A 27,184-nucleotide genomic window follows, 5' to 3' on the forward strand; every position below is an offset into this window, starting at 1 on the left:
ATTTTGCCCATCTTACTACTAAATGTATAAATTAATACATGAACATGGAATTTTAAAATGATTTAATTGGAATTAAAATTTAAAATGTTTTTTTATTGGAAATAATTTGAATGAAGAATATTGTATAATATCCGACAGCAAATTAAATTGATAATGGGCCTTAATTTTCCCTTTCAGACGGGCCCCCAATTTCATCAATAAATTCAAGCGCGATGGCCTCCCTAATCTAACGGCCAGGATTCCACGCAAGGACGAAGAGCGATTCCTTCTAACGTCTATATTTCCCAACGGTCGAAAACTCAAAATATAGAGAATTCCCCAATTTCTCTCATCTCAATCTGCAGCTTCTTGTGTTCGTGTTGCTCAAGCTTTGAATCGAAGAATTTCAGGCCCTGCTTTGTTCTTATTATTATTTTGCTGGAAAACGCACAATTTTTCATAAAAATTCGTCTGCCCAGAAACTAATGACGAGTGTTCTTGATGATCATCCGGATGATATCGAAGTCCCAAACATTCAGGTCTGGGACAATGCTGCATTTGAAAACGGTGAATCTGATGTTAGAACTCGTTCTTGGTCGACTGTGCAAGATTCGTACAAGAACACATCTTCTGGATCGTTGCAGAGTGATTGCAGCAAAGAAAATTTATGCCCTTTGAGTTTGAAGACCCCTGTTTCTACAAAGTACTCTGTTTCTGTGAAGCCGCTCAGTCGTAATGGCGTCATTGAAAATTCACAATGGAAGCCATTGAAAACGCCCTGTATGATCAAAATGTGTGGTGTTAGGGGGAATGAAGAGGAGGAGGTAATTAGTAAGGAGATGAACATCGATGAAGAAATTGAGGAAACAGAGATGGAAATCATTCGACTGTCGACGAGGCTGAAAGCTCTTCAATTTGAGAAGGCCAAGCGGGATGCTGCAAGAACATCAGTTCAGAGGGGTGGAAGATTCGTGCCCGTCAGAACATTTGACGTGAAAATTGGCCAAAACAGAGGATTGAGTTTGGGGCCGTCGGAAATCCACTCCGGCGTCGGAGCTCGGCGGCAAGGGAAGACGGAACTCACGCCGATTCAACGGATACATAACCGTCGGAAATCATGTCTTCCGAAATTACTAGAGATTGACGAGGGGAAGGCGAAGAACAGAAGAGGAAACATGAGCCTTAGCCCAAAATCGCGGAGGACTTTGATTAAGGCTCAAACTGTACGGAAACCGGCAACCACCGTCGTATCCAAAAGGCCGGCGAAGAAAGATGGGCTTGTTGAATTGATTCAGCCGAAGAAGCTCTTTAAAGACGTTGAAAAATCAGTAGCACCCACGAGTGTCAAAAAGGCATTGAAGAGTGGTAGGATTGTAGCGAGCCGTTACAATCAGATTAATGAAAGCAGCTCCCAAGTAGCGACAGAGAATCGTAAGAGATCTCTGCCGGGGAATTGCAGAGACGACGGAAGCAGTAGGTATGATAAGCGGCGACCTTCGTCGGAAGTTTGCCGGAGTAAAGGGCGGCAAAGCAGAGTGAAGAAGCAACGGGAAATTCCGAGTGAAATGATGGGTTTCCCAGAAGAAATGGAAGAAAGGAGTTGGGAGTGTTCAGTTTGGAAGGTGGGGGAAATGCTTCCAAGGATCAGGACGAGTCGGTGTGGGAGTATGAGCCCAAGGGCGTCGGGACCGGCCAAGAGGGTGGCTGAATTGATTGATAGTAAGACGAACCTTTTTGCTAATGGGGAGATGGAAGCATCGATCTGTCAGAAGTTGAATTTTGCAGAGGATGAGGAGGAAGAAGAATGAACCAATGTTGGTCTTTTTCTTTTGTTCTTCTTTTTTTTCGCTTTAATATCAGTACTTTGTGAACCATAACCCCTGTTATGGAACTGGCGAAGCTTGTTCTTGTAGGCTTGTGTTTGTGGAAATAAAGGGATCGGCTTTCGTTTTACACCAACTTTTTGTGTAATAGCTTAAGCCCACCGCTAGTAGATGTAGATCCCAACGTCCTCACCACGGTGTCTGGGTCACAGTTTTAAAATGTATCTACTAGGGACTACACTATTATAAGGAATGATTCATTCTCTTCTCCAACTAATGTGATATCTCAAAATCCGCCCCTAATCCACCCCCTTGGCACAACGTCCTCGTTGGTACATCGCCTGAGATCTGACTTTGGCTACCCCTAATCCATCGCCTTGGCCCTTCATCCTCTCCCTAGTGTATTGCCCAGTGTCTGACTCTAATACCATTTGCAATGGCTCAAGCCCCCCTCTCCGATCAATGTTAGATCTCACAACCCTCCCCCTTCGGGGTCCAGCATCCTCGCTAGTACACCACTTGCAGATATTAACCGCTATGACTCGTTATTTTCACTCTTATAAGCAATGCTTCGTTGCCCTCTCCCATCAACCAATGTAGAATCTCACAAGATTAGATTCAGCCAAATATGAATAGAAAGAATCTTCTATTTGTATTCCAATATGATTTAGACGTATGAGTTCCCGTAGCAGGAAAATTTTCCATCTGAGAATTGACTTGAGAAAGTAAGCACTTGAAGCTTTCAATATCCAGTTTGGTGGTCGCCTGTTTCTGGGCACTGGATTGCGTCTTCTTCAACAAAGCTGCGAAGTTCTTCATCAGCTTCTTCTGCATATAGAACTAAAGTTCCTGACTTGTCCTTGTCTTCCTAATCCTTGCTGAATGAATATTACTGCAATATCTTCCTGCAAGTAACAGGTTATCAACAAGAAAGAAGATCTATAAAAGTGAAGCAAATAGAATGAAACGCAATCACCATGACTCTTCTTTGGATTTACGGTGGCACAATCACCAAGAACATAGACACCATCACATCCTTCAACCCTTAGCCACTAATCTAGAAATCAAATAAAACCTAGCCTCAACCTTCAAATATAAAGTAAGTTCCCCTAATCCCAAAGCATGCTGAGATCTCCAAATGGCGTTCCTTGGAATGATATGAATTTGATAACCATGGCACCTATTCAGCTCATTCCAATGAGTTGCTTAACCATGACCACTGGCTCTCTGAAACTATGAACAAAGAAACCACTTCAATCAATCCTGATAAACAACCCAGCTACTTCCAGGTACTGCCTTAACTCTCCTCTCTTTCATTTCCATTCTCAGTCTTTGAGCCTCCTCATGCCTCCCTACACTTGCATACATTTTACCCAACAGCACATAATTGGCAGCATTCTCAGGCTCTATATCAAACAAAGCCTTCCCTGCTATCTCCGCCAGCTCTAACTCCCCATAGTTTCGACAAGCCCCAAGGAGGGCGCCCCAAGCTTTAGCCGTCACCCTCACTGGCATCTCGCGGATAATCTCATATGCCTCGTGTAATCTCCCTGCTCTGCTCAATGCATCTACTAGACAAGAATAATGGTCGCTGCTTGCTTGTATACCGTAATCTCTCTGCATACGACTGAAATAATCCAATGCTTCATCAGCTAACCCTACGTGACTACAAGCCTTCAACACTCCTATGAATGTAATCTCATCAGGCTGCACTTTACACAATTCCATTTGTTGAAATATGTTTAAAGCAGTTCTAGCCTCCCCATGAAGAGCGTATGCTGATATTAAACTGCTCCATGCGACTACATCTCTTTCGTGCATTTTATCGAACACATTGTGTGCATAATTGAGACATCCGCATCGCCCATAGGCCTCAACAAGGCCACTGCTTAACTGGGGATGACAACCAATATCATTTCTCATGGCAAAACCATGAATTTGTTTAATCAAGTCCAAAGCCGCAACTCCAACACTTGCAGGTAATAAAGCAAGAAGGGTAATTAAATTAGGCTTCAACCCACATTGTTGCATCTTGCGATAGAAAGCCATGGCCTTGAATCCATCATCCAACAACCCTGCAATTATTGGATTGAAGGATGAAGTATTGGGGGGCACATCCATAGCTTCAAACAACCGCAAAGCATCAGGTAACATATTTGAGTGCGTGTATAGTGATAACATGGCATTCCAGGCGACGACAGTTCTATGAGGAATTTCATCGAACAGCTTCCGTGCGAGTGGAACGGACATGGATTTGCCATACATGTCAACTAGGGCACAAGCAACAAATGGGCTTGAGAGGAGGGAGGATTTAGTAGCGTGGGCATGGATGGCTGTGCCCAATTGGGGTCGGCGGATGGCGGTGCAGGACTTGAGAACGAGAGAAAAGACGTGGGCGTCTAGAGCAAGGGCTAGTGAAGCCTGCATGTGGTGGAAAAGAGCAAGAGCCTGCTCGTGGTTGCCATGGTTGGCATAAAAGCTCAATTGCTTAGTGTAAGAGAGCAAGCGTAGATAGTTTGAACCCATCTTCTTTAGCTCCACAAACACGAAAACTTCCCTGCTTTCATGGGAAGCGAAATCACAGAGCTCTGAATATCTCTGAAAACTTGTTGATTACCTCTCTGAAGAACTATTCGTTATGGTCATCCAACGCACCTTTTAAATAAAATCAAATTTGTTCTCAAAACATTCAAAAATCAAAATTTTCATTTTTCATCTGCTAACAAAAACGCTAGAAACAATAAAAAATTCTGTTATAGTTCATAATTCACACTAACTCACGCAATATCTACCCCTCTTTAAATTGAGGTCGAAGATCCTATCTTCATTTATATTCACAACCTTTAAATAGAGATATCAATTAATACCTACAAATAAAACACATGTACATGAAATCGAGACATCAATATAAAATTGTAAATTCATTTGTATTATATTGTAAAATACTAGATCATATAAAGTTAATATGAATTTAAAAAGTGTAAACTATTAATATTGAACCTACAATACCTTCTTTTTGGGTATGAATTGATATACATTAAAATAAATTTATCAACATTTGTTGAAATTAAAACATATATGGAAGTATGGTTCGATAATATTGTACCATCTAATGTTACATAGTTATAATCATTGTCTTAAAATAAATACAACGGAAAGAAATGGCTAAACCAGAGAAAAGATCAGAAAGATGAACCAAGCAGAAATATGGGGCAAATATTCTTTTATTGATTATTAATATCCATGACGATCGCAGCATCATTTAACATAAATAAAATAGTTAAACAATGTTTTACAAGGAAGCATGGAAATGGAAACTCCCAAGCTTATGAAAGCTTTCATACGTTACACCAAGTCTTTGATAGCTGTTTCATGGTTCTTCGTTCATAACGGCCGATCAAAAGAGTACCATCGGAGAGCAGGTGCATTTTCAATCAATCTATAAGAGAAACTCTGAAAAACAACCAATCATGTGAGCCATATTTATACTACAGTAAATCATGAACATAAAGAACTAAGATATATTTGAGAATTTGATGCTGTTATTTAACTCCAGTCTCCTTAAGTAGGCGAGAAGAAGCTGATGACAACACATAATTTCTGAGTTTTTTCAGACTCCATACCCACTTTAGATCAGGAACGAGTATAGTTAAACTCAAAACAACAGAATAAATATACAAAGAGCAATTAACATGTTAAAACTTTCTAAATTGAAACCTCTGCAAAATCCATATAACTCAAATAAATGTTGGTTCACCAAGTAGGTTCTCCCTGAAGCAGGGTCTTGGTTACACAACATCTCAGATAAGTTGGAATGAGTCTTCATGGGCTTCAATCAAATTAAAAAATTTTACTGGTTCAACAAAGAAAAACAACTAAATTTTGGTGCCAATTACATGTAAATACTACTTTAACAAAAGTACAAACCCATTGTGACCTCAGTTAAATCCATTAAAATCTTGTGAACATAGCTTCACCAAGTAGGTTCTCCCTGAAACAGGGGCTTGGCTCCACAACGTCTCAGACAAGATGGATTAAGTCGTCATTGGAAAAATTAATACTTCAAATTTAGATCAATGGTTAACCTCCAGAAAACAAAATCCGAACTGCCAATGAAAAAAAAAGGCAGCAGGTACGATATCTACATTCTAAAAACATCGAATTAAGGAAAACTCTAAGGTTTCTAAAGCTCAGATTATTTGTAACAGCTTTATCGATCATCAAATTCTGAAGCAGAACTGGCGTTAGAAGCTGAAGTAAAATCCTCACCGCTAGACTTGAAAACAATAAATCAAAAATAACAGTCAACAAAACAATGATAGAAGAAGATGGCTCATATTAAGAAATTCAACCATTAATTTTGAGTTTACTTCATCGTTAAACCTCGGAAGCGCGGATAAATATAAAATCATCGCCAACGACTCTTCAATATCACTAAGATTCAGAAAATTGGATAAAAATTGGAATTTAGAATATCTATAGCGGAAGTTTTTAGAGGCACAAACATTGAACGTACAGACCCCCACGTGAACACCGCCGAGGACTAAATTTCGGCCTCTATGACTAGCTTCATTCCCATATTCATAATCTGCAGAAACAAGCTAAAGGTGTAGTGAGGCCGCCCCAAAAAGAAGATGCAACATTACATTGTGGCGTTATAACCAAGATAAAGGAATCTCGCCGCTATTTTGACACAGATCAGCCGTGGAAAAAAGCAAGGCCAACCTGCAACACTAAACGGCACCAATCTAGCACGAGCAATGGGGCTATCAACTTCACGTAGAACATCAGAGAAGCCCGGGGTGCATCGTGCAAGCAATAATTGAATCGAAATCAATGAAAAACAAAAACAAAAAGACCTTATGGTTTTGATCCCCAGCTCCACGATAAACCCTAGATCATCCCCGTCCCGGGCGCAAACTCATTCGATGATTTAAGGGACTTCGCGTTAGTTTATATAAGCTACGAAAGCCCTAGCTACTCGGATATCTCCAATTTTTCACTTGGGCCATGGCCCAAGAGAACGCCCGGCCCATGCGCACTTCCAATAATAATTTTAAATTTAAAAAAAAAATAAAAAAAAATATTTAAAAACTTTTAATAATGTTTTTAAAATACTCTTTTAATTATATAAAAATTTATTAATATTCTTCCATTTAAAAAAATTAAAAAAATATCTTTATCATTAATATTATATTTTTAAAAATTAATTTTATTTTTATTAATTTATTAATTTAGTGATTATTAAAAAGAATTAAAAAAATTATATATTTTTTTATTAATTTAATTTGTGAGAGAAGCGTGTACTGTCGGGTGAGGGGTTAGAAACGAATGAAACCAGAGAACCCCAACAAAATATGGAGGCAATTAAAAATTCAACTCTACACCACAGCTTCCTTCCTCGCTTTCCAGTGATCGATCGCAAGCAAAAATGGAGTTATTCTAGCCAAACCTTAACCCTATCTCCATCTCCATCTCCCTAATTCATACATTCACCGCCTCCACTTCGGGATCTGAAATACCCACCTTCAGTTTTTCAACTCCGGAACTGATCTGATTCAGTTCATTGCTCCAATTCTTTTCCCCCATTCAAGTCAAAACTGTGTTTCGCTCACGATCGGAAATCCACCCAGAGAATGAGGCGGAGGACCCCGGATTTCCGAAGGCCTGCCAGGAGAAGATTATCCAACGCCTTTTGGTGGACTCTGTGTTTTGTTGCGGTTTTGCTTTTCGTTTTCATTCTCAGTAAAGGGAGTCAGATTGAGTCCAGGCCTGTCTTAATAAAGGTAAAGATCTGTTTCTCTTTCTATTTTTCTCCACCGATTTTGCTTATGTTGATGGAGGAAATTGTGGGATGGGATTCAACTAGAATGTCGATTGCCGGTCCTGGATTTATTATTCTCAGCTACCTTGTGTAGGTTATGGATTTGTGTTGATGTTGTGCTAATTTGACAAATAGAACTGCCATCTACGATCTAGCTTTGCGTCGTGTGACATCTTTTTGCTTTTCCTTCCTGATCTGTTTTGAAGTAACTTTATATTTGATCTTCCGTCTCTGATCATCTGGCTTTGGAGCTAGTTTGTCTCTTGGGACACTGGAAAAATGGCTGGTGAAACTTAGTACTAGGTGATAGAAACCAATTCAAGAACAGTAAATTAGAATTTGAAGTAATTTGAGGAGCTTGTGTGCCTCCCACTCAAACAAGTTCAAGCAAGAAAAAACTATGTAATTGCTTTACTTTCTGTGCCCCAAATTACTTGCTCTCAATACTTACATGGTCCATACTTCAATGGGGCATCTTGAGTTTTAACGACGTTTGTATTTATTAGAATGATTTGCTTTCCATTGGGTAATGTCTGATCTTCCCATTGTCTATAAGCATTGGCTAAGTTAGGCTTTCGAATTGTTACTGTCTTACTGCTACATCGACAACAATTTGCTGAATTTTGATGTTTTCTGCACCATTATGTAGAGATCATATAGACATGAAAGAATTATGGAAGGCCTCAACATTACTGAAGAAATGTTGAACCCCACTTCAATTGCCCGGCAAATCAGTGACCAAATTTCTCTAGCAAAAGCATTCGTTGTGATTGCAAAAGAGAGCAGCAATCTCCAGTTTGCTTGGGAATTAAGTGCCCAAATCCGGAATTCACAGATCCTCCTCTCAAATGCTGCAACAAGGAGAGCACCTCTGAGTATTACAGAAGCAGAAACTGCAATACGGTACATGGCACTGTTGCTCTACCAAGCCCAGCAACTTCATTACGATAGTGCAACCATGATCATGAGACTGAAAGCTAAAATCCAAACTCTTGATGAGAACGTGAGCTCTGTCAGTGAAAAAAGTTCAAAATATGGACAAATTGCTGCTGAAGAAGTCCCCAAAAGTTTGTACTGCCTTGGCGTTCGCTTGACCACTGAATGGTTCAGAAACTTGAATGTACAGAGGAAGTTCAATGAAAAGAGGCAAATAGATACGAAACTTAAAGATAATGATCTCTACCATTTCTGTGTTTTCTCTGACAACATCCTCGCGACTTCAGTTGTTGTCAACTCGACTGCTTTGAATTCAAAAAATCCTGATAGGCTTGTTTTCCATCTCATAACTGATGAGGTCAATTATGCAGCAATGAAGGCCTGGTTTTCAATGAACAATTTTAGAAGGGTGACTGTTGATGTGCAAAAGTTTGAGGATTTTAGCTGGTTAAATGCTTCCTATGTCCCAGTACTCAAGCAACTTCAAGACTCAGATACTCAGAACTATTACTTTTCAGGTAACGGCGGTGACAGTCGGACTCCCATCAAGTTTCGGAATCCAAAATATCTTTCAATGCTCAACCATCTCAGGTTTTATATTCCAGAAGTTTTTCCTGCTCTTAAAAAAGTTGTGTTTCTTGATGATGATATTGTGGTCCAGAAAGATCTTTCTGATCTTTTCAGCATTAATTTGAATGGTAATGTAAATGGAGCTGTGGAGACATGCATGGAGACCTTTCACAGATATCATAAGTACTTGAACTACTCCCACCCCCTTATCAGGGAACATTTCGATCCCGATGCGTGTGGATGGGCATTCGGGATGAATGTCTTCGACTTGGTAGAGTGGAGGAAGAGAAATGTTACGGGCATCTACCATTATTGGCAGGAAAAGAATGTAGACCGGACACTCTGGAAACTTGGTACCCTGCCGCCTGGACTGCTTACATTCTATGGATTGACAGAACCATTGGATCCCTCATGGCATGTGCTAGGATTGGGCTACACAAATATCGATCCTAAGGTGATCGAGAAGGGGGCTGTGCTTCATTTTAATGGTAACTCGAAGCCATGGTTGAAGATTGGGATAGAGAAGTACAAGCCCCTTTGGGAGAAATACGTTGATTATACTCATCCTCTATTGCAAAGCTGCAACTTCCATTGATTATGTGAACATACATTTGTTTTCCACAGGGAAGATTGTTGTTTAAGGACATCAGTAATTTTTCAGGACATCGAGCCACGGGCGTGCCATTATAACTCAACATCAAGTATGGCACGTTGCTGTAACATGAATATTCGAGTATTCGGTTTCCTGTTGTAGCACAGATCCTTGATAATAGATAATTGCTTCTGTCCTTCCTTATAGGTTAGATTGAACAACAGCAGAAGACCATTTTTCTTGTGCCATTAGCAGCAATTGTTCCTCTCTATGTATCAGTAGCACTCACAACTCCCAGGGATGGGCATCCTAACTTATTTGAATTTGGAAGTGTAGTTCTTGGGAGGTTTACACTCCCTGTTGTTATGAATTGGTGGATGCATTTTCAATTCCCTTCCTGAAATTTGGCTGTTTATTCTCACTTTCACTCGTTCCTCCTGCATGATTTCGAGTTGCTTTTCTCTCACGTTTCTTCGAGAAGCGTTTGAATATTTAGATCGAATTCTGAACACAAAAACATGTTCTTAAAACAGCTATTTGTGAAGCTTGTAATATGCATTATACATCTTTAACTGAAGCCAACGATGACTTTGCACTCAAGCTAAAACCCGTCGGTTGATTCAAGAAATGAACCCAAAAAATGGCGTAATTGGAGAAAGCATAAAATTAAGCAAAGTGGTAAGTAGAGAGGTTAATTGAAAGAGCTTACCCTAACGTAGGTCTCTCCATAATAGACGGTTGGAGTTAGTGTGAAAATCTGTTATAGTTAGTGTGAAAATCATCTCTCTATAACGACAGACAATATCTATTAACAGTGAGCTTAAGTTATTACAAATAGTATTAAAACTAAATATTGGGTGGTGTGTTAGCGAGAATGAAGTTATTACAAATGGTATCAAAACTAAACATCGGGTCGTGTGCTAGCGAAAATGAAACATTCCTTATAAGTGTGAAAATCTCTCCATAATAGACGTATTTTAAAACTAAGAGGTTGACAGCAATACATAACAGGCTAAAACGGACAATATCTAGTACCAATGAACTTGAGTTATTATAAATTATATCAAAACTAAATATCGGGTGGTGTGCCAACGAGAATGAAATATTCATTATAAGTGTGTGAAAATCTCTCCATAATAGACGTATTTTAAAACTAAGAGGTTGACAACAATACATAACAGACAAAAAACGAACAATATCTATTAACAACGAGCTTAACTTATTACAAATGGTATCAAAACTAAACATCGGGTGGTGTACCAACCAAAAACGCTCGAACCACAAGGGGTAGATTGTGAGATATGACATTAGTTTATCTAAATTTTTTACCTTATTTTATATCTATGGAATGTCGTGCCAATTGTCATAATATATGTTTAGAAATAATTTATAAGTTTAATATAAAAAAAATAAGAACATCAAAGTTTATAATGTCAATGACAATAAAAATGTCACGGTCTCATACTAACATATATTAATTATGTTCATGTAGATGACAGGTGGCGCACACCCAGTTAGTCCACCGAGGCAGCCGGCGGAGTAAAAAAATGATACCGGAAAATTCATCTCCGAATAAATTCAAATTTCTAACCGTCTCCGTTTCGTTGCGATCTCCTCTCATGGCGATTCAACGTTCTTTTTTGTCTTTTGACGGAATCCTCAAGGAACAGAAAACGATTTATCCGATTTTGTTAAGTGATCTTTCCTCCCTAACTAACTCCTCCCTTTTCCCCTCCGCCATTCTTCAACAACAACACACAAGGTTCACAAATCCCTCATTGTACTTCCGATGAAGAATGTCAATGAATCACTCGTTTCCGATCAGCTTCACAGACCCAGAAGACCCAAATCTCGTGAAGTGAGTTCAAGATTTCTCTCGCCGGCGTCTGCCACTGACACCGCCGCACCCTCGTCGTCTCCCACTCAACCTCTGTCACCCACTCACCGGAAATCAAGATTCAGTTCATTTGATGCTCGTAAGCACCGAAGCCAAGATGGGTCATTATTCGTTCATGGACTCTGGCCTTCTTCTAAGAGATTCGATACTCTTGCTGATCATCTCGGGAATGAACGATTCAAGGATGAAAAACCCACTGGCAGTAATGGTATTCCGTTCGTCGATAAACAGAGAGGTTCCCGGGAGCTGAGTAATCTCGAATCGGAAAAGGAATGCGCTAAAGAAAATGATAAACCGATTATTGGGGGTTCTTTGAGATACTGCGGGAAAATACAGGGGAAATACGTGAGCTCTTCGTCGTCGAAATTGCCGGTTCAGAGTTCGGAATCTGGGAGACTGTCGGTCGATGAGAATGCTCTGTTTGGAAGATCATCAAGACGGCGATCGGAAAATTTCAAGAACAGTTTTGACTTGGACCCCGATGGGTCTCCGACGATGTCGGGCAAAATGCCGACCATAATCTGCCGGAGGGCCGGTATAATGGTCCCTTCGAAGTATATGAACGATGTACCATCAAGAAGGCTTCAAAGGGGTTCTTCAGATTCAAGCGTTCCAAACCCTGTTTCATTAGAGGGTTCGCCAACAGCGAAGAAAACTCATGGGAAAAACCCAATTCAACGATCTAATTCAATCTCCGGACATGGGAGCTCCACGTCGCAGTGGGCATTGTCGCCTGGACGGTCAGGTTCGCCGCCGATGTCAGTGGAGAGCAAAGAAAAGCCGATGTCGTTTTCTAGTTTAAAACCTGTAAGAACTCCATCAAAAGCCGCAACGGGTATGGAGAAGTTGCTTAACTTGGGATTGGACTTGTTCAAGAGTAGAAAATCATCGATTTCCATCACATCCCCAATTGGGTTTGCAGTATCAGATAGTGTTCATCAACTCAGAGTGTTTCATAATCGACTGGTGCAGTGGCGTTTCGCCAATGCTAGAGCTCGTTCCGCCAGTGTAAACTTGGCTAGTCTAGCAGAGGTATAGATTCTTTAATATTGATTGAAATATGATGTGGGTGAACTCTAAGAACAGGGGCGGCGCTTGTTGTTTTCAAACTTTGCAGAAAAATTTGACGATTGCCTGCTATGATATCGCTATATTGCAGCAGTCTGTGCAGCAAAAGAAGCTGCAGCTACAGAAAGAAAAGCTTCAATTCAAGTTGAATTTCATTGTCCATTCTCAAGTGAGTGACTCTCCCCCACACTTGTGGAATAACATCGCTGAGAATTGATTGAGTTTGTTTTGCAGCTGAAGCCATTGGAGAGCTGGGGAGGTATGGAGAGGCAACATTTGGCTGCAGTTTCAATGACCAAAGATTGTCTGCATTCTGTTATCTGCAGGGTACCGCTGATCGAAGGAGCAAAGGTAAAAAAGACGATAGATCTCACAATGGTATGATATTGTCAAGCTCTCGTAGTTTGGAGGTGTATTCCTTACCTATAAGCCCATTATCATTGTCCCTAAGTTAGCCAATGTGAGACTCCCTTCCAACAATCTTCAACAATTCTCCCATCGAACAAAGTGCAATATCGTCTTCCCCGAGGCCTATGAAGCCCTCAAACAGTCTCCCCTTAATCGAGGCCTGACTCCCTCTCTGGAGTCTTAGAACAAAGTACACTCTTTGTTCGACAATTGAGTCAATAAAGTACACCCTTAGCTCGACTACTTCTCTGGAGTCTTAGAACAAAGTACACTCTTTGTTTGACACTTGAGTCAATAAAGTACACCCTTGGCTCGATTCCTTCTCTGGAGTCTTCAAACAAAGTACACTCTTTGTTCGACATTTGAGGATTCTGTTGACATAGCTAAGTCAAGGACATGACTCTGATATCATGTTAGGAATTACGGATCTCCACAGTGGTATATTGTACACTTTGAGCTTGCTCTCGTGGTCTTGCTAAGGGCTTCGTACCAATGGAAACGAATTCCTCTTATAAACCCATGATCATTTCCTTTCCCAACGATCTAAAGATACATAATTGGCTGTCTCTCTTGTTTGTTTTCTAATGATAGCAACATACATACAGATCGACGCAGAAACAATGTCGATGGCATTGAGACAAGCCTGTGATCTGTTAGTGTCAATGAAGTCAATGATATCAGGACACGCCCCACGGGTAATAGCCAGCCAGCCAGCCACATAATACATTTCTGTATGCTCATATATAGAATTGTGTAACGAGTTGGTAATGAACACAGGCGAAGGAAACTGCTTGCTTGCTGTCAGACTTAGCCAAAGTGGTGATTCAAGAGAGATTGGTTCTAGAGGAAGTGTTTGAACTCCACAAAGCAATATCAGTACTAGAGGTATGAACAAGAAGAAGAAGAAGAAGCCCAGAAGCCCAGATTTGTTGATTTGTGTTAATTTTGTGTTGATTTGTTGCGTGGCAGATGGAAGAAAGGAGTTTGAAATGTGGGATTATCCAAATGAAAACAGAGCAATATCATCATCATCATCATCATCTGCAGCAGCAGCTACAAGAACAAGGCGAAGAGAAGCTTGCAGGATTGTTACATGAATGACTTGTTTTTTAGCATTGATTTTGATTGATACGATTGATATGCGTACAGTACTCTGATTACGTCTCTCGTTAATTAAGCTATGTAATGAATAAATGCCTGATCATGTAAACACTATTCATTCAGCTTAAACTAATTAATTTGGGCTAATATTTTTGTTTTTTTAAATAACCGAGTCGAGTATTTGGTAAGACATTAACTCTACTAGGCTACTCGAGAGAAGACGTGAGCTTACATTTCTTAAAGGGGTGTGGAAATCTCTCCATAACATACTATTTAACTTTCCTCGAGGGAAACTCCAAAAGAAAAGCCTACAGAGAACATGTGTTGGAGGTGAGCTTAGGCTCCTACGGATGATATAAAGCCCAGGTCTCGAATGGTGTGCTAGTGAGAATATTGGACTTCCAAGGGAGGTGGTAGATTGTGAGATCCCACCTCAATTGGAGATGGGTAAACTATAATTGGAGATGGGTAAACTATAATTGGAGATAGGTAAACTATGAGATCTCACCTCAATTGAAGAGGGAAATAAAACAAAACATTCCTTCGTCCAAGTACACAGGAAACAAAGAATTCTTTCGCCTGGAATTCTACAAAACATTCCTCTTTCGCCTGGAATTCTACAAAACATTCCTCCGTCCAAGTACACAGGAAACAAAGAATTCTTTGCCTGTGAATAATATCTACTAGCGACCAGCTTGAACTATTACAATTATTAATAAATTTTACTAAAAATATAATGGTGTTCTATTTTTATTTTAAATATAAACCTAAACTTTAAATAAAATTTAAATTTAAAGAATTTATTAGATATTTGTTATTTAATACAAAATTGAAAATTCATAAATTTATTAAACAATTTTTTTTTAAAAAAAAATTTAATGATCAAATAAACATTTAAAATTTCAAATACAAAGTTTGTAACTTAACCTTATTTACGTAATTTTCGAATAAAAATTAAAAATAAAGAGAGAGAAAGCGAAGAGGCTCAAAGCGACGTCGTCTTATCTCTGCTTGTCATCTTGTTGAAGCGTTCGGGTCTCTATTTCTAGCTTCCGTTCCGCCGTATCAGCGTCATTGATCTCTCGTTCTCTCTGTAGGGAAGAAAATCTGAATCCATGGCTACCTTAGCGGCTGCCGCAGCTCGTCAAGCCAGAGCCCTAACTCGAGTCTCCTCTCCTCAGTCAGCTGCCACTCTTATTCAAAGGCGCGGTCTCGCTGGCGCTGCCGGTAGGTTTCATCTCCCGATCTCATTTTTATTAATTCAGATCACCTGCTTTGACTTATTCCAGTTTCGGTTTCGTTCAATATTCTTTGATCTCTGGATTTCTTGGAGTTTCATTTCGAAATGGGAATCGTTGTTATATATATTTTTCCCTAAGTTGTTCTGTTTTTGGCTCTTTATCATTTCTAAGGTAGGCATTAATCGAGGGATCTTGAGAAGGTGCGAATTTATTTAGTTTTTGGAATGTATTTGACCTAATTAGAGAACCAGATTTTATAAGAGGAGATTTCACTATTATTCTTTGATAGCTAGGGTTGTTGTCTAGGATCGAAATGGGTATGAAATATACTGCACTTTGATAACTTAACTCAATTAGGTAACGGAGGACACTGCATCTGGGATGATTAAAATAAGAAAAGGAAAACGTTGCTTTTGATTTGCAATTATCATATATTACCTGCATCCCACACGTCGTTGAGTATTTGATGAAGATCATTGTTATGTTTTATAGAAAATTATGAAAATTCCTGTATGTAGTATTATGTAGTATTAAGAGTTCTCTCGGTTATTGGCTTCGGGCCACACAGCGAAGATTGGGTAAAATGTAAATCCGACTGGTTGGTTTATAATAATTCAGGAAGCGGATTTTCATAGTCCCCAAATTCAATTAGATTTGACGTGAAATCTAGAAATAGCATTTATAATTTGCAAAAGAATAGTTTGCTAATTTGAAAGATATATCATCACCAAAAACACAGTTGTTTCTAAAGAATAACCTGCATACTGAATGGAACATAGAAAACCACCTGTGCACAAGATAATCAGCTTATGATTAGTAAAAAGTACTCATACGGGGCTATATAGTTTTCTTTAAAACTTAATTTTCAGGCTTTGTTTACAAGAATACACTCTATACATGCATTTGAAGTTCTTTTGTATTTTCTTTCGTAATGTTTGTGTTGGGAGAAAGATGAGCGAATAATCAAACATTAAGGGAAGAGAAAGGAACATCGAAAGATGAACAAACGATCTTTTTGCTTGTAAGTTTGACCCTCTTTATTGATATTTGCAGACCACCATGGACCACCGAAGGTTAACTGTTGGTCAGATCCCATGAGCCCATCTAAATGGAAGGAAGAGCATGTGAGACTTATTTTTGCATATGAAACTACTATCTTCTTCTTTCATTCTTTTTCCTTTTTGTTCTTCCTATTTGGTATCATCAAGTAGTGAGGATTTAAGAACCAGACTAACAAACATGATAACTTTTTTAGACTTTCAATCAGAATATCTCAAATTTGTGACCTACTCGACAAAGTACTTGATTTTGTTGTTTAAGTGTTCTTTTTCGTACTCCATATTTAATATAGTCTCATCTACTTGTAGTGTTGTATGAGATTAGTCTTATTAATTTAGCTACAAATTGGAATTTTTGTGTTCGATTTAGAGCTAAATGCAGCTGTTTGGGTCACCATATTAATTGTTCTCTTTGCTTTGCTTAGGATTTGAAGTCTGCAAATTCTACTACCTTAAATTAAATAGCTTTTTTTTTTTCTTTGAAACTTATGAGTCTTATATAGAATGCCCTCTTCTCCTTAAGTGTTCATCTCGACGTGGATAATAAATAAACAATGACCTGATTATCATACTTGTGCTTTATTTTTTATTTAGTTGTTTATTCCTGACTCTTTCAAATAATATTTACTAATAAGCAAATTGAACTTGTTCTGAAATTTGCAGTTTGTGATCGTCTCATTATCGGGATGGGGCCTACTCTTTTTCGGAGGTTACAAGTTCTTTACCAGGGGCAAGGGAAAGAAGGATGAGGTACTTCTGCTCTTATTTTCTGTGCGCTTATTATACCTAAACACTTGCAAGTATTTACAGGTGCTTTTAAATGAATATTATTCGGCAGTCATTGATTGGTTTTGACTCTTTTACAAGATTAACTTCTTAGAACAATTTGTTTATGCCTCTTATTTTACTAGATTAACTCCTTTTCTTGGTTGTACTTTCATTGTAAGTTTATCCATTTGGTAATTGTTCATGAAGTGTTAGAAATAGGAAAATGTTGAACTCTCCTGGAATGTTCTGTTATACACGAAGACATAATGCGAGGTCTAGGACTTATTTTTGTTCAGGGAAATTAGATTATTACACTTTGAGGCTCCTTTTGTCGCCTTCTTGGTGAGACTCGGGTAATTATACGAGGCGAATGTTGAGTAGTACAATCACTATCTCGGGGCTCGGCTGGATAATGAAGAGCATTTTCCTGATTTTTCTCTTTTAATTACATTTCATGGTTTTAGTTTAATGTGGATCTTTTAATTACAAACCTAGATCTCAATCGTAATCAAATCATATTTTTTCACAGCAAGTTTACTAATTTATTGGCCTTTGTTTTCAGAAACTTGTGGAAGCATCACAATGAGCTGAGCTGTGGAGAATTTTCCTATTGTTCTGAAGTACTCCCCGTAATAATGTATTTCCTTGGACCTCAGGCGTCTGTGGATTTCATTTCAATCTGGAATAGTTTCTCAGACTAGTTTATGATCCTATCTTGTAGCTTCTTCTTGACATTTTGAGCATTTCATGCACCGAAGTGTCCTATATCTAATAATACGTTTTTATCGACATTTAAGCCCCAACAACTCATTCATTGAATTTGGGCACTTGTGGTTCCGAGTTTGTCCCGGAAGATGAATGGAAAGGAATGTTCTTATCACTGACTAGTAGATATTGTCTGTTTTGATATCATTATGAGTCCATTATTGGCAAATAACTCAAAATTGGTTTTCCTTTTGAGGTTTCCCTCTCCAACTGACACGGTTCACTGCTTCTAAATATTGTCGCCTCTAGAATTTTCCTTTGGAGCTTTTTCTCATAGTTTTAAAATGCGTCATCTAAGGAGATGTTTCTTTTCACACCTTTATAACAAAATGTTTCGTTTTCATCTCAAACCACTATAGATTTCACAATGTGTGTGAGACTTGTTGCATATACGTTTTTCTCTGAACTTGTGGATGAGCATGACTCCAAGCAAGGCTGCCCCAAATGCCATCAGCAACATCAGCAGCATCAGAGCATAAGGCTGACTCCAAGCAAGGCTGCCCCAAATGCCATCAGCAACATCAGAGCATAAGGCCTTCCTATGGAAAAATCAACGATAAACCAGATAGTGTAAGGATTAAATTTGAACCGCTAAAATTGAATTAAATTCAAAATAATATTTTAACAAAGAAAAAAGAAGTTATATAACGTGGAGAGTTTATCGCCCTATTGCATTTCGATGGGTGGGCTTACCTTGAAAGCCTTCGAGCTTCCCACCTTTCAAGCCCACCAAAAAGCTCTCCAATTCGGTGTCTTTCCGGATATTTCGATGCCTCAAAAATGGAGTTTTTTCTTTAGGATTGGGTGAACAGAACATCCGTCGTGGCCAACACCCTCGCTTCGCCAAAATTGAAGCCACCCAGCAGTCGACAGGTAAAATTTATAAACAAAAAAGTTCCTTCTTTTCTCGTTAAATCAGTTTCCAAACACGACATCTTCGATTCTTCCCTCAATTTTGAAGAAACCCACTTGAAGGATGGCTATGCCGAGGCCTATAGAGCTGGCCTAGACGCTGGCAAATAAGATACAAAGTGGGTAGGCCTTAAAGCTGGGAACTAGGATTCTATCGAGGGTGTGTGGACGCGTGGAATTCTGCAATTCGAATCCAACAGAAACAGTTTCTGATTCGGGTTTGTAGTAGAGATTGAAAGCGATTTGCGCCATTTTGGGTGTCTAATCGGAGTGTAATGGCTATCTGAAATCGGCTTCAGATGGAAAAGATATTGAGTTTTGATTTGATTTTTGTGAAGATTGGTGGAATTTCTGAGTTTGTTAGATGATTGTTTGGTCTCATATGTTATACATATAAATCTGCATCTTCTGACTACTAAATGTTATCATTTTGTGCAGCCAGTGAGCTGCAGTAAAGAGAGAAATGTCAAAATTGGTTCTTGCTTGCTGCAAGGTTTACATTTCTGAAAGCAGAAACAAGGTTGCGCTGGAGTCAATTGAACGAGCTGCCAAGCTCTTCCCTGATGCACCCATTATCAACAAGTTCACAGATGAGGTTTACAACAGAGTTGGATATACCCTTGTTTCCAATCTCCCATTAAAGCCATTTGGAAAGTCATGTTCCCTCAGAAGTGCTGTCCTGAACATGATTAAGGCTGCATTTTCGTCCATCAACTTCAACTCGCATTGTGGCAGCCACCCTCGACTCGGAGTTGTGGATCATATATGCTTTCATCCCTTGGCTTCTGCTTCCTTGGATGATGCTGCTATGATTGCAAGGTCTCTGGCAGCTGATGTTGGATGTGGTCTACAAGGTTTGCACTTCTTTTCATATCATACCACCACAATGTTACACTTTTGGCTGTGTTAAGGGGGAGGAATGCTAACTTCATAGGCATTTACATTAATATACTCTAAGATCCCACGTCGGTTGGGGAAGAAAACGAAACATTCTTTAAAGGGTGTGGAAACTTCTCTCTAGCAAACACGTTTTAAAAACCTTGAGGGGAAGCCCGCAAGGGAAAGCTCAAAGAGGACAATATCTATTAGTGGTGGACTTGAGTCGTTACAAATGGTATCAGAGCTAGACACCAGGCGAAGTGCCAGCAAGGAAGCCTCGAAGGGGGTGGACACAAGGTGGTGCCAGTGATGACACTGGGCCCAGAAATGGGGTAGATTACGAGATCCCACATCAATTGAGGAGGAGAACAAAACATTCTTAAAGGGTGTGGAAACCTCTTCCTAGCATACGCATTTTAAAAACTTTGAGTGAAAGTCACAAGAGAAAGTCTAAAAGAGGACAATATCTGCTAACAGTAAGCTTGGGCCGTTACAATGAATCGATAAACCAGCAAAGTGATGACATAAACTTCTTCTCTGAAATTCCCTAAACATTTTTCATTGGCAGGCAGCGTTCATATGTTCATATGTTATATCATGTTTGTACTTGCTCTCTAAGAGTTTCATGGCTTCAATTGCTCTGTGGTGCTAATGATCTAAACCATAGCCTGCAGTCCCAACATTTCTCTACGGAGCAGCTCATGAAGAGGGAAGGAAGCTAGCCACGATCAGAAGAGACCTTGGCTATTTCAAGCCAAATTCCGATGGCTTACAATGGGCTGGAGGGCTGCAATCAGATCCATTGCCAGTGAACCCAGATGAGGGTCCAGCTAAAGCAAGTAAAGCAACAGGCGTTGTGGTAATTGGAGCAACAAAGTGGGTTGATAACTACAACGTCCCCATTTTCACTACCAACATCACTGCTGCTCGTAAAATCTCCAAGCAAGTGAGCGAGCGAGGAGGCGGGCTTCCATCTGTTCAAGCAATGGCTCTTGCTCATGATGAAGGCATAATCGAGGTGGCTTGTAATTTGCTTGAACCAACTGAAGTGAGCGGCAAAATGGTGCAGCTGGAAGTTGAAAGGCTTGCACAAAACGAGTGCTTAGCTGTGGGGGAAGGATACTTCACAGACCTCTCGCAGGAGGCCATAATTCAAAGGTACCTCAAATTGCTTTCTGGGTAATCTTGAGAATCACATTTCATCTATTTGTACATCATATATATCTCAAATTTCAATGTTTTGATCTTCAAAGTATGTGATTTTAAACATTCTCTGTAATCTTGATTGGTTCTTTTACTTTCTTTTGAATGTTTATAATAATAATTCATCGAGCTTGAAGATGAACAATTCCAGACTACATTTGATGAAGGAAAAAAAAAAAAAAAAAAATTAGCGATAGGAACGAAGAACAGATCCACAAAAGGTACAGATGAGGGCCCTCCATGATTTCCAGTAAAATGGGACGTGACAGAATCTGGTGGCGGTTTTCATGTCGGCTACACTGGCTCCGCCGCCGCACCTGGAGCAAATTCCAGGGGCCGGCCTACTCCGCCGTATCCTCCGCTTCTGATCCACCAGAAAGCAAAAGCAAACCATGGAGTTCTCGAGTAGACGAGCTGGTTCGGTGGGTTAGTTGGGAATGGCAGTGAGTGAAGTAAAGTGAGCTTATTTATAACGGAATGGAACGCGGTTAGTGTGTTGTAGGTTGAAACTTTTAAAGCTCCACCGTCCGATTTAAATACAATTAAAAGGTCAACGTTGAAATACAGCTGGAGCTTTAAAACTGCTGTCGGACGTCGGAAAAAGAAATCTTAAATCTTGACCGTCCACGTGGCAACGGTAAAAAAAAATTCTGTCAAAGAGTTTTAACCTTGGCAGTTGACTTTTTAACCCAAAGCGGTCAAAAGGATCTCCGACTAAACGGCGGCCGTGACCAATGATGGGCTGGGCTTTAGATTGGATAATGGGCTGGGCTTTAGATTGGATGATGGGCTGGGCTCAGATTGGATAATGGGCTGGGCTCAGATGGGCTTCATGGAGCTAGTCCAACGGTGGTTTTTAAAAAACACATAATTTTCAATAATATTTTATTTATTAATTTAAAATTTCAAGTATAGATTGACAGAAAGACAGTGCCTCGGAGGAGGGAAGAATAAGGGGGATGAGGACAAAATACAATAAGCACGTGGGGTAAAGTGATTGGATGATGTGACGTGTCACGGCGGTAAGCTTTTAAAGTTAAAAGAAAAAAGGAACTAAAAGACAATCTAATTAAACACGTGACATAATATATATATATATATAATAATTTTTTTTTTTATATATTTGTATTTCCAGGTGGAATCCAGTGTAACCACTGACACAGTTCCCGCTCATATTCTGAACGTGTGGGCCCCATTCTTGTCAGTGTGGATTTAGAACCTCAAACTTCAATTTTCGCACGTGCCGTCCTTTTCATTCCCAATCCCCTCTCCCCTTCTCTTTCTTTTCATATATATGACATCATCAACTTTTTTCTTTTTCCCACAAAATTATAAATCACTAAAAAAAAGTAATATTAGTTAACAAATTTACATTTTCAACCTTATAATTATATCATAGGAGAAGGAATAGGGGAAGGGTGTAACAGTAAATAATGCACAAATGGAGGATTTTAGTAGAAATCAAAAGCAAACCCATTAAGAGCTAGCAGTGGAAGAAGAGTTGAGGCAGCTTTATGTGATGATTAAAGCAAAAACAAGACGACGACGACGACAACCGACACTTTATTCACTCTCGAGGTACTACGGTAGCATCTATTAGGGAGAAGTTTCCTCACCCTGTAACAAATCTATAAGATAATCCACTTTTCATTGGCACACAGCTCGGTAGTGTCTATCTCAGATACTAATTGTAACAACCGAAACTCACCACTAACAAATATTATTCGTTACATGCGATGATGAGTAAGTGATACTCTAATTTGGTTAGAATGAAATGATCCGAAACTGATTCAAAATTGGGAAATACTAACAATACTAATAACCAAACTTAGCCATAAGCAGTGCTATGAAAGGCTTTGACAGTGGAGAGATTGAGAATGGTAAGAAGAACCTGATTGGTAGTGCATCTGGGTGTCTTGAATTGGCTAAGTGCAGCTCCGTTTCCTATATAATGTTCCATGATCTTGTTGAAGCTGCCTCTTTCCACGATCCTTAGCTCAAGGGGTCCGATGGTGTTGGACCGCCTGGACACCACGTAGCCGTAGTCCACGAAAGCAGCGTCCATCTCCGAGCAGCAGTGTCCAAGAACTGCGTCCTCGACGTGCCCTTTGACTTCCCAGAAGATGACATAGTGGCCTGGTTGGTTGGTTAAGTCGGCATGGCTGGTGAAGTCAACTAATTCGGCTCCACTTTGGTCGGCTAGCAGCTGGGACCCTCTTTCCACTACCAATTGGAGATCCTTCTCGGTGTTCTTGTCAATGTTTACGGTTAATACAAGCTTTCTTCTGCATATAAAGTTGAGTTTAGGTGTCTTGTTGTGAAACCCTGCTACTTCTACTACGTCTCCTAATCTGCATCTGTATAGTCCTGCCAATCACAATCAATACCAAAACCCATTAACCCCTTTGGGCCGAAGATCGAAGATATATGTCATAATCATCAATCATCAGCTCAACTATGTCTAAATTGATCTATGTCAATAACATATATTTCGTGAAATCCCACTTTTGTTGGAGAGGAGAACGAAAGTATATGAAAACCTATTCCTAGCCGCACGTCCTAAGAATCTTGAGGGAAGCTCGAAATGAAAAACACATCGAATACAATATTTGCTAACAGTGTGCTTGAGCTATTAGATGTTAATCATGTGATCTATATGCTCTATATTTGATGTGAGAGAACACTTTATTTACCATCAAATGAGGGAAAGCTCGAAAGAGAAAGTCTAGAGAGAATAATATCAAGTAATAATAGGCTTGAACGGTTACATATTTCCTATCAGATGGTCTATATTTGATGTGACGGTAAACTATGGTAAAAAAGTTTTCACATTTTTTAGGCTTTATTGATATTCACACACTAAATTTCAATAAAAAACAAATCTTGGTACAAAATTTTACCTTTGCGAAATCAATGTAAGCATCACGTTGACAAGGAAAGTTGGAAATTTTTGAGCCAAATAAGGAAGGTTGGAAATTTCTCTCAACTTGTCCGTATAGGACTGATCATTACTGACCAAATCAATGATCCATGATTACCAAATCATGATACTAATTCCAACCGCTCGACTTTTCTTACACATAGCGATCAGTGTTATTACAAAGAAAAGTCGGGTCGTTAAAGTATATATCAGAACTAGACATTGAACTATGTGTGGGTCTCTAAGAGAAGTGAATTGGGAGATCACACGAAGCAACTCTCTCTAGCAGACGCGTTTTAAAAACTAATCTTCTCCATCTAATAGATATTTTGCAATAGTTATGGATGACATAATGATAAGGAAGGAGCAAAAGCTAGGCGTTTGATTAGATTTGTGTTGATAATTAATGAACTAACCTGTGAAAGTGGTGAGAACAAGTTCGTACTGCTGTCCAATCTTGACTTGAGACAAGGGAAGGGGTTGGCCTTCCAAGAAATCATCGAAGGCAGCAACGGAGGAACTGCCACAATCATGTTGTTGATGTTGTCTGAAAAGTGGGATGAACTCAAAATAAGAGAAAGTGGGTACGACCGCAAATGTAACATTCTCAGGCGGCAGACAAGGATCAACATTAACCCCAATCCAACTCTCTGTCGATCCATAATCCCCACTCACCAACGGCAACCTCCCCGCATAGCGTCTCAATTTCTTCAAATACGGCTGCATAGACCCCGTCATTATGGAGTAAACATACTTACAATTCGGCCATAGCTTCGGAACCAAATCCAACCAATCCTGTCTCTCAAGCTCTTCACAAACAGCTTGAATTTTCGCCCCAAGAATTGGGTTTGGACTAATGATGTTCAAAACAGCCTTACGGATTTCAGGAAGAGTAATTCTAGAGCAGAGTGTGGCATGGGTAATGTCGTGACAGATTTGAGGCCAACAATCTTCCAATTCATTGAAGGCTTGGACTATGGTGTAAGCGAAAGTTGAGGTAACAAACTCGACTTGGTCGGAGAAGAACAGCCCCAATAGAAGATGACAGTAAGTGGATTGCTTGTAATCACCGCCGGAAATGACTTCTTGTGGGCTGCAGGTGAAGGATTTGGTTTTGAGCTGCTTGATTTTGAATTGCTCACTGGCGTAGTAATGGGTTGTGGCTGTGCCGGTGGTTATCCCTCCTTTGGTTTTGGTCTGTTTGCTACTGTAAATGAACTCCAAAATCCTGCCTCCTTCCCTTGTGGGATAAACCCTAGTTGTGATTAAGCGATTCTTTAATGTGTTGCAAGAAAAGGGTAACTCAAAAAAATGAAGATTCTGACCATATTGCATTGGTACCTGGATCTATAAGCAGCAGCTATACGAAAGATGAGAAGGGTAGTCTGCGCACTATGTGGAGTGAAGGGCACGTACTTTTGTCGGCCTTCGGTGGTGCCAGAACTGCAGCGGCGTAATGATATGATTTGTAATAAAGAGGGGATTCATAAAATGCAAGGGAAAATGTTGAAGAAGGGTGTACCTTAAAGAGAGAGTTTGAATGGGTTGTTGAGTAAGCAAAGGGGAAGAGTCACCATCGGCGATTCGTTGAAGAAAAGGCTCGAAATCAGCGTGGGAAGAAAGGGGGACTAAGGAAGTGAAGAGGGATTCCAATGCAAAGTCATCAGGAATTTGATGGATATTGACATCTCCAAGCCATTGGTTTAGATACTCCACGCCACAATTCTGGCGCAGAATCTCGCGGAGTGTGCGCAATTGAGCCACGCCTGCTTCTGACGACACTCGCTCGAACCAATCAACCATGTCTTCTACTTCTTCAAACATGGTGCGCACCTCGCCGCCTTGAACACGCCCGCAGCCGCAGCAGCCGCAGCAGCAGGAGGGAGCACGAGCACGAGCACGAGCAGTCAATCGAGTATATCTCTGTATTGAGGGGTATCGCGTTGTGGGTTAAAAAGGCCCAAAAACGTTGTGGTACTTGAAAAAAAAACAAGATAATTATGAACGTACGACAGAATACACACCACAAAACAAGACCAAAATGGATATATATATATCTGTCACAAAAGTAACTCTAATTACAGTGGATTCATTGCAATGTCTTACAAAACTTTACCTTTAGACGAAACAAATAAAACCCAAATGAATATTTTATGACCCAAAAAAGATGGAATCGGATTCAACTATAATGAACCCATTACAATCATATGTTTATCCAATAGCAGCAGAGAGATGGATGTGTTCTTAATGTATGTATGTATGTATGTATGTATGTATGTGAAGAGTTCATGGCATTGTGGGGACCTTCTTCTTATCTCTCACCAAAAAAAAACTCACCTTTCCACTTTTTTGATACCTAAATTTTTACCTTTTTTGGACTTTCATCTTGGTTAAATTATTATTATTTTTTTTTTTTTACTGTATGGTATATATTCAAATCAAGCGTCTTATTACGAATAAATTAATATTTTGTTGTATTCCGAATTTTTAATTATCATGTGAGAAAAATGCCAAAAATGTTTTTAAAATTAGTTTATAATATAAGATAATAAAAATATGTAGAACCAATCTTTGTTTTAAATCTCCTTTTTCATGTGTGTTTTTAAATAAATAAAAAATTAAAACCAATTTGAGCATAGTTCAACTTTATTTAATTCTATTTAATTTATTATCTTAGTCAAAAGTTTAAATTCTATATTCTATTTATTGTATTATAAAAATATTCTTTTTTATCTTATTCATGTAAAAAATAAGTTTATGAGAGAATTATTTTTATGAAAGATTTTAAATAACCAAATAATAATAATAATAATATAATAAATAAAAAATTATGATTTGGTGCATGTGTGGACAGTGGGCAGTGACAATGGCCAAACGAAGGTTAGCCAAAAAGCTGGTAGTGATGTAGCAGGCAATGAAAGATCATTCTCTGGACTGAAATTATTTGATGGGATTTTTATTTAAAAAGGGTTGGGTTGTGGATGTGTGTGTGTGAACACACCCTCTACATCCATCTTCTTCGCTATGTACATTTATAGATAGAGGTGGCGTGGTGCAGCGTATCAGTGAGGACGCTCGATTTTAAGGAGTTAAATTGTGAAGAGTGGAACAAATCATTTTTTGTTGAGTGTTAGCATACGCGTTTTAGAACTTTGAAGTTTAAACAATATTAGCTAGTTGTGGGCTTATAAATTGTATTAGAGTCAAACAGTGGGTTGTGTGGTAATGATGAACACTAGG

General features: G+C 39.3%; 8 protein-coding genes, 1 long non-coding RNA gene, 6 other non-coding genes and 1 pseudogene across 17 annotated transcripts; 6 read left to right on the forward strand and 10 right to left on the reverse strand.

The window, feature by feature from the left end:
• Nucleotides 1–417: 417 nt before the first annotated feature.
• On the forward strand, nucleotides 418–1,938 carry LOC111777047 (uncharacterized). Its single transcript, XM_023656489.2, has one exon. It carries the CDS (start codon nucleotides 465–467, stop codon nucleotides 1,785–1,787), a length of 1,323 nt encoding a protein of 440 aa, XP_023512257.2. The 5' UTR covers nucleotides 418–464; the 3' UTR covers nucleotides 1,788–1,938.
• An 812-nt stretch (nucleotides 1,939–2,750) lies between these two features.
• LOC111776875 (Tetratricopeptide repeat (TPR)-like superfamily protein) lies at nucleotides 2,751–4,465 on the reverse strand. Its single transcript, XM_023656269.2, has one exon. It carries the CDS (start codon nucleotides 4,326–4,328, stop codon nucleotides 3,060–3,062), a length of 1,269 nt encoding a protein of 422 aa, XP_023512037.2. The 5' UTR covers nucleotides 4,329–4,465; the 3' UTR covers nucleotides 2,751–3,059.
• A 543-nt stretch (nucleotides 4,466–5,008) lies between these two features.
• LOC111777848 (uncharacterized) lies at nucleotides 5,009–6,722 on the reverse strand. The gene is made up of 2 exons (XR_015412074.1): nucleotides 6,308–6,722; nucleotides 5,009–5,255 (listed from the first exon to the last, which is right to left on the reverse strand). It is a non-coding gene; the product is annotated as an uncharacterized LOC111777848 (long non-coding RNA).
• On the reverse strand, nucleotides 5,332–5,437 carry LOC111777934 (small nucleolar RNA snoR97). The gene has a single exon (XR_002812457.2). It is a non-coding gene; the product is annotated as a small nucleolar RNA snoR97 (small nucleolar RNA).
• On the reverse strand, nucleotides 5,518–5,632 carry LOC111777921 (small nucleolar RNA Z278). Its single transcript, XR_002812444.2, has one exon. It is a non-coding gene; the product is annotated as a small nucleolar RNA Z278 (small nucleolar RNA).
• On the reverse strand, nucleotides 5,738–5,852 carry LOC111777919 (small nucleolar RNA Z278). The gene has a single exon (XR_002812442.2). It is a non-coding gene; the product is annotated as a small nucleolar RNA Z278 (small nucleolar RNA).
• LOC111777918 (small nucleolar RNA Z223) lies at nucleotides 5,986–6,079 on the reverse strand. Its single transcript, XR_002812441.1, has one exon. It is a non-coding gene; the product is annotated as a small nucleolar RNA Z223 (small nucleolar RNA).
• LOC111777941 (small nucleolar RNA U36a) lies at nucleotides 6,132–6,219 on the reverse strand. Its single transcript, XR_002812463.2, has one exon. It is a non-coding gene; the product is annotated as a small nucleolar RNA U36a (small nucleolar RNA).
• Nucleotides 6,475–6,617, reverse strand: LOC111777947 (small nucleolar RNA snoR134). The gene has a single exon (XR_002812468.2). It is a non-coding gene; the product is annotated as a small nucleolar RNA snoR134 (small nucleolar RNA).
• A 392-nt stretch (nucleotides 6,723–7,114) lies between the features above and the next one.
• LOC111777530 (putative galacturonosyltransferase 10) lies at nucleotides 7,115–10,145 on the forward strand. The gene is made up of 2 exons (XM_023657173.2): nucleotides 7,115–7,588; nucleotides 8,276–10,145. The coding sequence occupies exons 1-2, from the start codon at nucleotides 7,439–7,441 to the stop codon at nucleotides 9,725–9,727; spliced, it is 1,602 nt and encodes a 533-aa protein (XP_023512941.2). The 5' UTR covers nucleotides 7,115–7,438; the 3' UTR covers nucleotides 9,728–10,145.
• A 1,118-nt stretch (nucleotides 10,146–11,263) lies between these two features.
• Nucleotides 11,264–14,332, forward strand: QWRF3 (QWRF motif protein (DUF566)). The gene is made up of 6 exons (XM_023657396.2): nucleotides 11,264–12,653; nucleotides 12,739–12,858; nucleotides 12,924–13,040; nucleotides 13,703–13,792; nucleotides 13,875–13,982; nucleotides 14,067–14,332. Exons 1-6 carry the CDS (start codon nucleotides 11,514–11,516, stop codon nucleotides 14,196–14,198), a joined length of 1,707 nt encoding a protein of 568 aa, XP_023513164.2. The 5' UTR covers nucleotides 11,264–11,513; the 3' UTR covers nucleotides 14,199–14,332.
• An 883-nt stretch (nucleotides 14,333–15,215) lies between these two features.
• Nucleotides 15,216–18,145, forward strand: LOC147789099 (uncharacterized). The gene is made up of 4 exons (XM_087118425.1): nucleotides 15,216–15,425; nucleotides 16,493–16,563; nucleotides 17,161–17,247; nucleotides 17,828–18,145. The coding sequence occupies exons 1-4, from the start codon at nucleotides 15,314–15,316 to the stop codon at nucleotides 17,849–17,851; spliced, it is 294 nt and encodes a 97-aa protein (XP_086974551.1). The 5' UTR covers nucleotides 15,216–15,313; the 3' UTR covers nucleotides 17,852–18,145.
• A 329-nt stretch (nucleotides 18,146–18,474) lies between these two features.
• On the forward strand, nucleotides 18,475–19,264 carry LOC147789100 (uncharacterized; annotated as a pseudogene).
• LOC111776762 (formiminotransferase cyclodeaminase-like protein) lies at nucleotides 18,733–21,090 on the forward strand. Of its 3 annotated transcripts, none has more exons than XM_023656112.2 (3): nucleotides 18,733–18,903; nucleotides 19,385–19,796; nucleotides 20,496–21,090. In XM_023656112.2, the coding sequence occupies exons 2-3, from the start codon at nucleotides 19,406–19,408 to the stop codon at nucleotides 21,002–21,004; spliced, it is 900 nt and encodes a 299-aa protein (XP_023511880.2). In that variant the 5' UTR covers nucleotides 18,733–18,903; nucleotides 19,385–19,405; the 3' UTR covers nucleotides 21,005–21,090. The 3 variants fall into 3 exon arrangements, with proteins under 3 accessions (XP_023511880.2, XP_023511877.2, XP_023511879.2); XM_023656109.2 differs by having other exon boundaries at nucleotides 18,735–18,903; nucleotides 19,381–19,796; XM_023656111.2 differs by lacking the exon at nucleotides 18,733–18,903 and adding an exon at nucleotides 19,020–19,160 and having other exon boundaries at nucleotides 19,381–19,796.
• On the reverse strand, nucleotides 21,079–21,485 carry LOC111776763 (uncharacterized). The gene has a single exon (XM_023656113.2). The coding sequence runs from the start codon at nucleotides 21,416–21,418 to the stop codon at nucleotides 21,212–21,214; it is 207 nt and encodes a 68-aa protein (XP_023511881.1). The 5' UTR covers nucleotides 21,419–21,485; the 3' UTR covers nucleotides 21,079–21,211.
• Nucleotides 21,486–22,655: 1,170 nt separating this feature from the next.
• On the reverse strand, nucleotides 22,656–25,854 carry DFL2 (Auxin-responsive GH3 family protein). The gene is made up of 4 exons (XM_023656411.2): nucleotides 25,467–25,854; nucleotides 25,286–25,387; nucleotides 24,361–25,199; nucleotides 22,656–23,391 (listed from the first exon to the last, which is right to left on the reverse strand). Exons 1-4 carry the CDS (start codon nucleotides 25,766–25,768, stop codon nucleotides 22,853–22,855), a joined length of 1,782 nt encoding a protein of 593 aa, XP_023512179.2. The 5' UTR covers nucleotides 25,769–25,854; the 3' UTR covers nucleotides 22,656–22,852.
• Between the last annotated feature and the right edge of the window lie 1,330 nt (nucleotides 25,855–27,184).

This window comes from Cucurbita pepo, chromosome 16 (genome assembly GCF_057944985.1).
Source record: "Cucurbita pepo subsp. pepo isolate OVF chromosome 16, ASM5794498v1, whole genome shotgun sequence".
Lineage (NCBI taxonomy): Eukaryota > Viridiplantae > Streptophyta > Magnoliopsida > Cucurbitales > Cucurbitaceae > Cucurbita > Cucurbita pepo.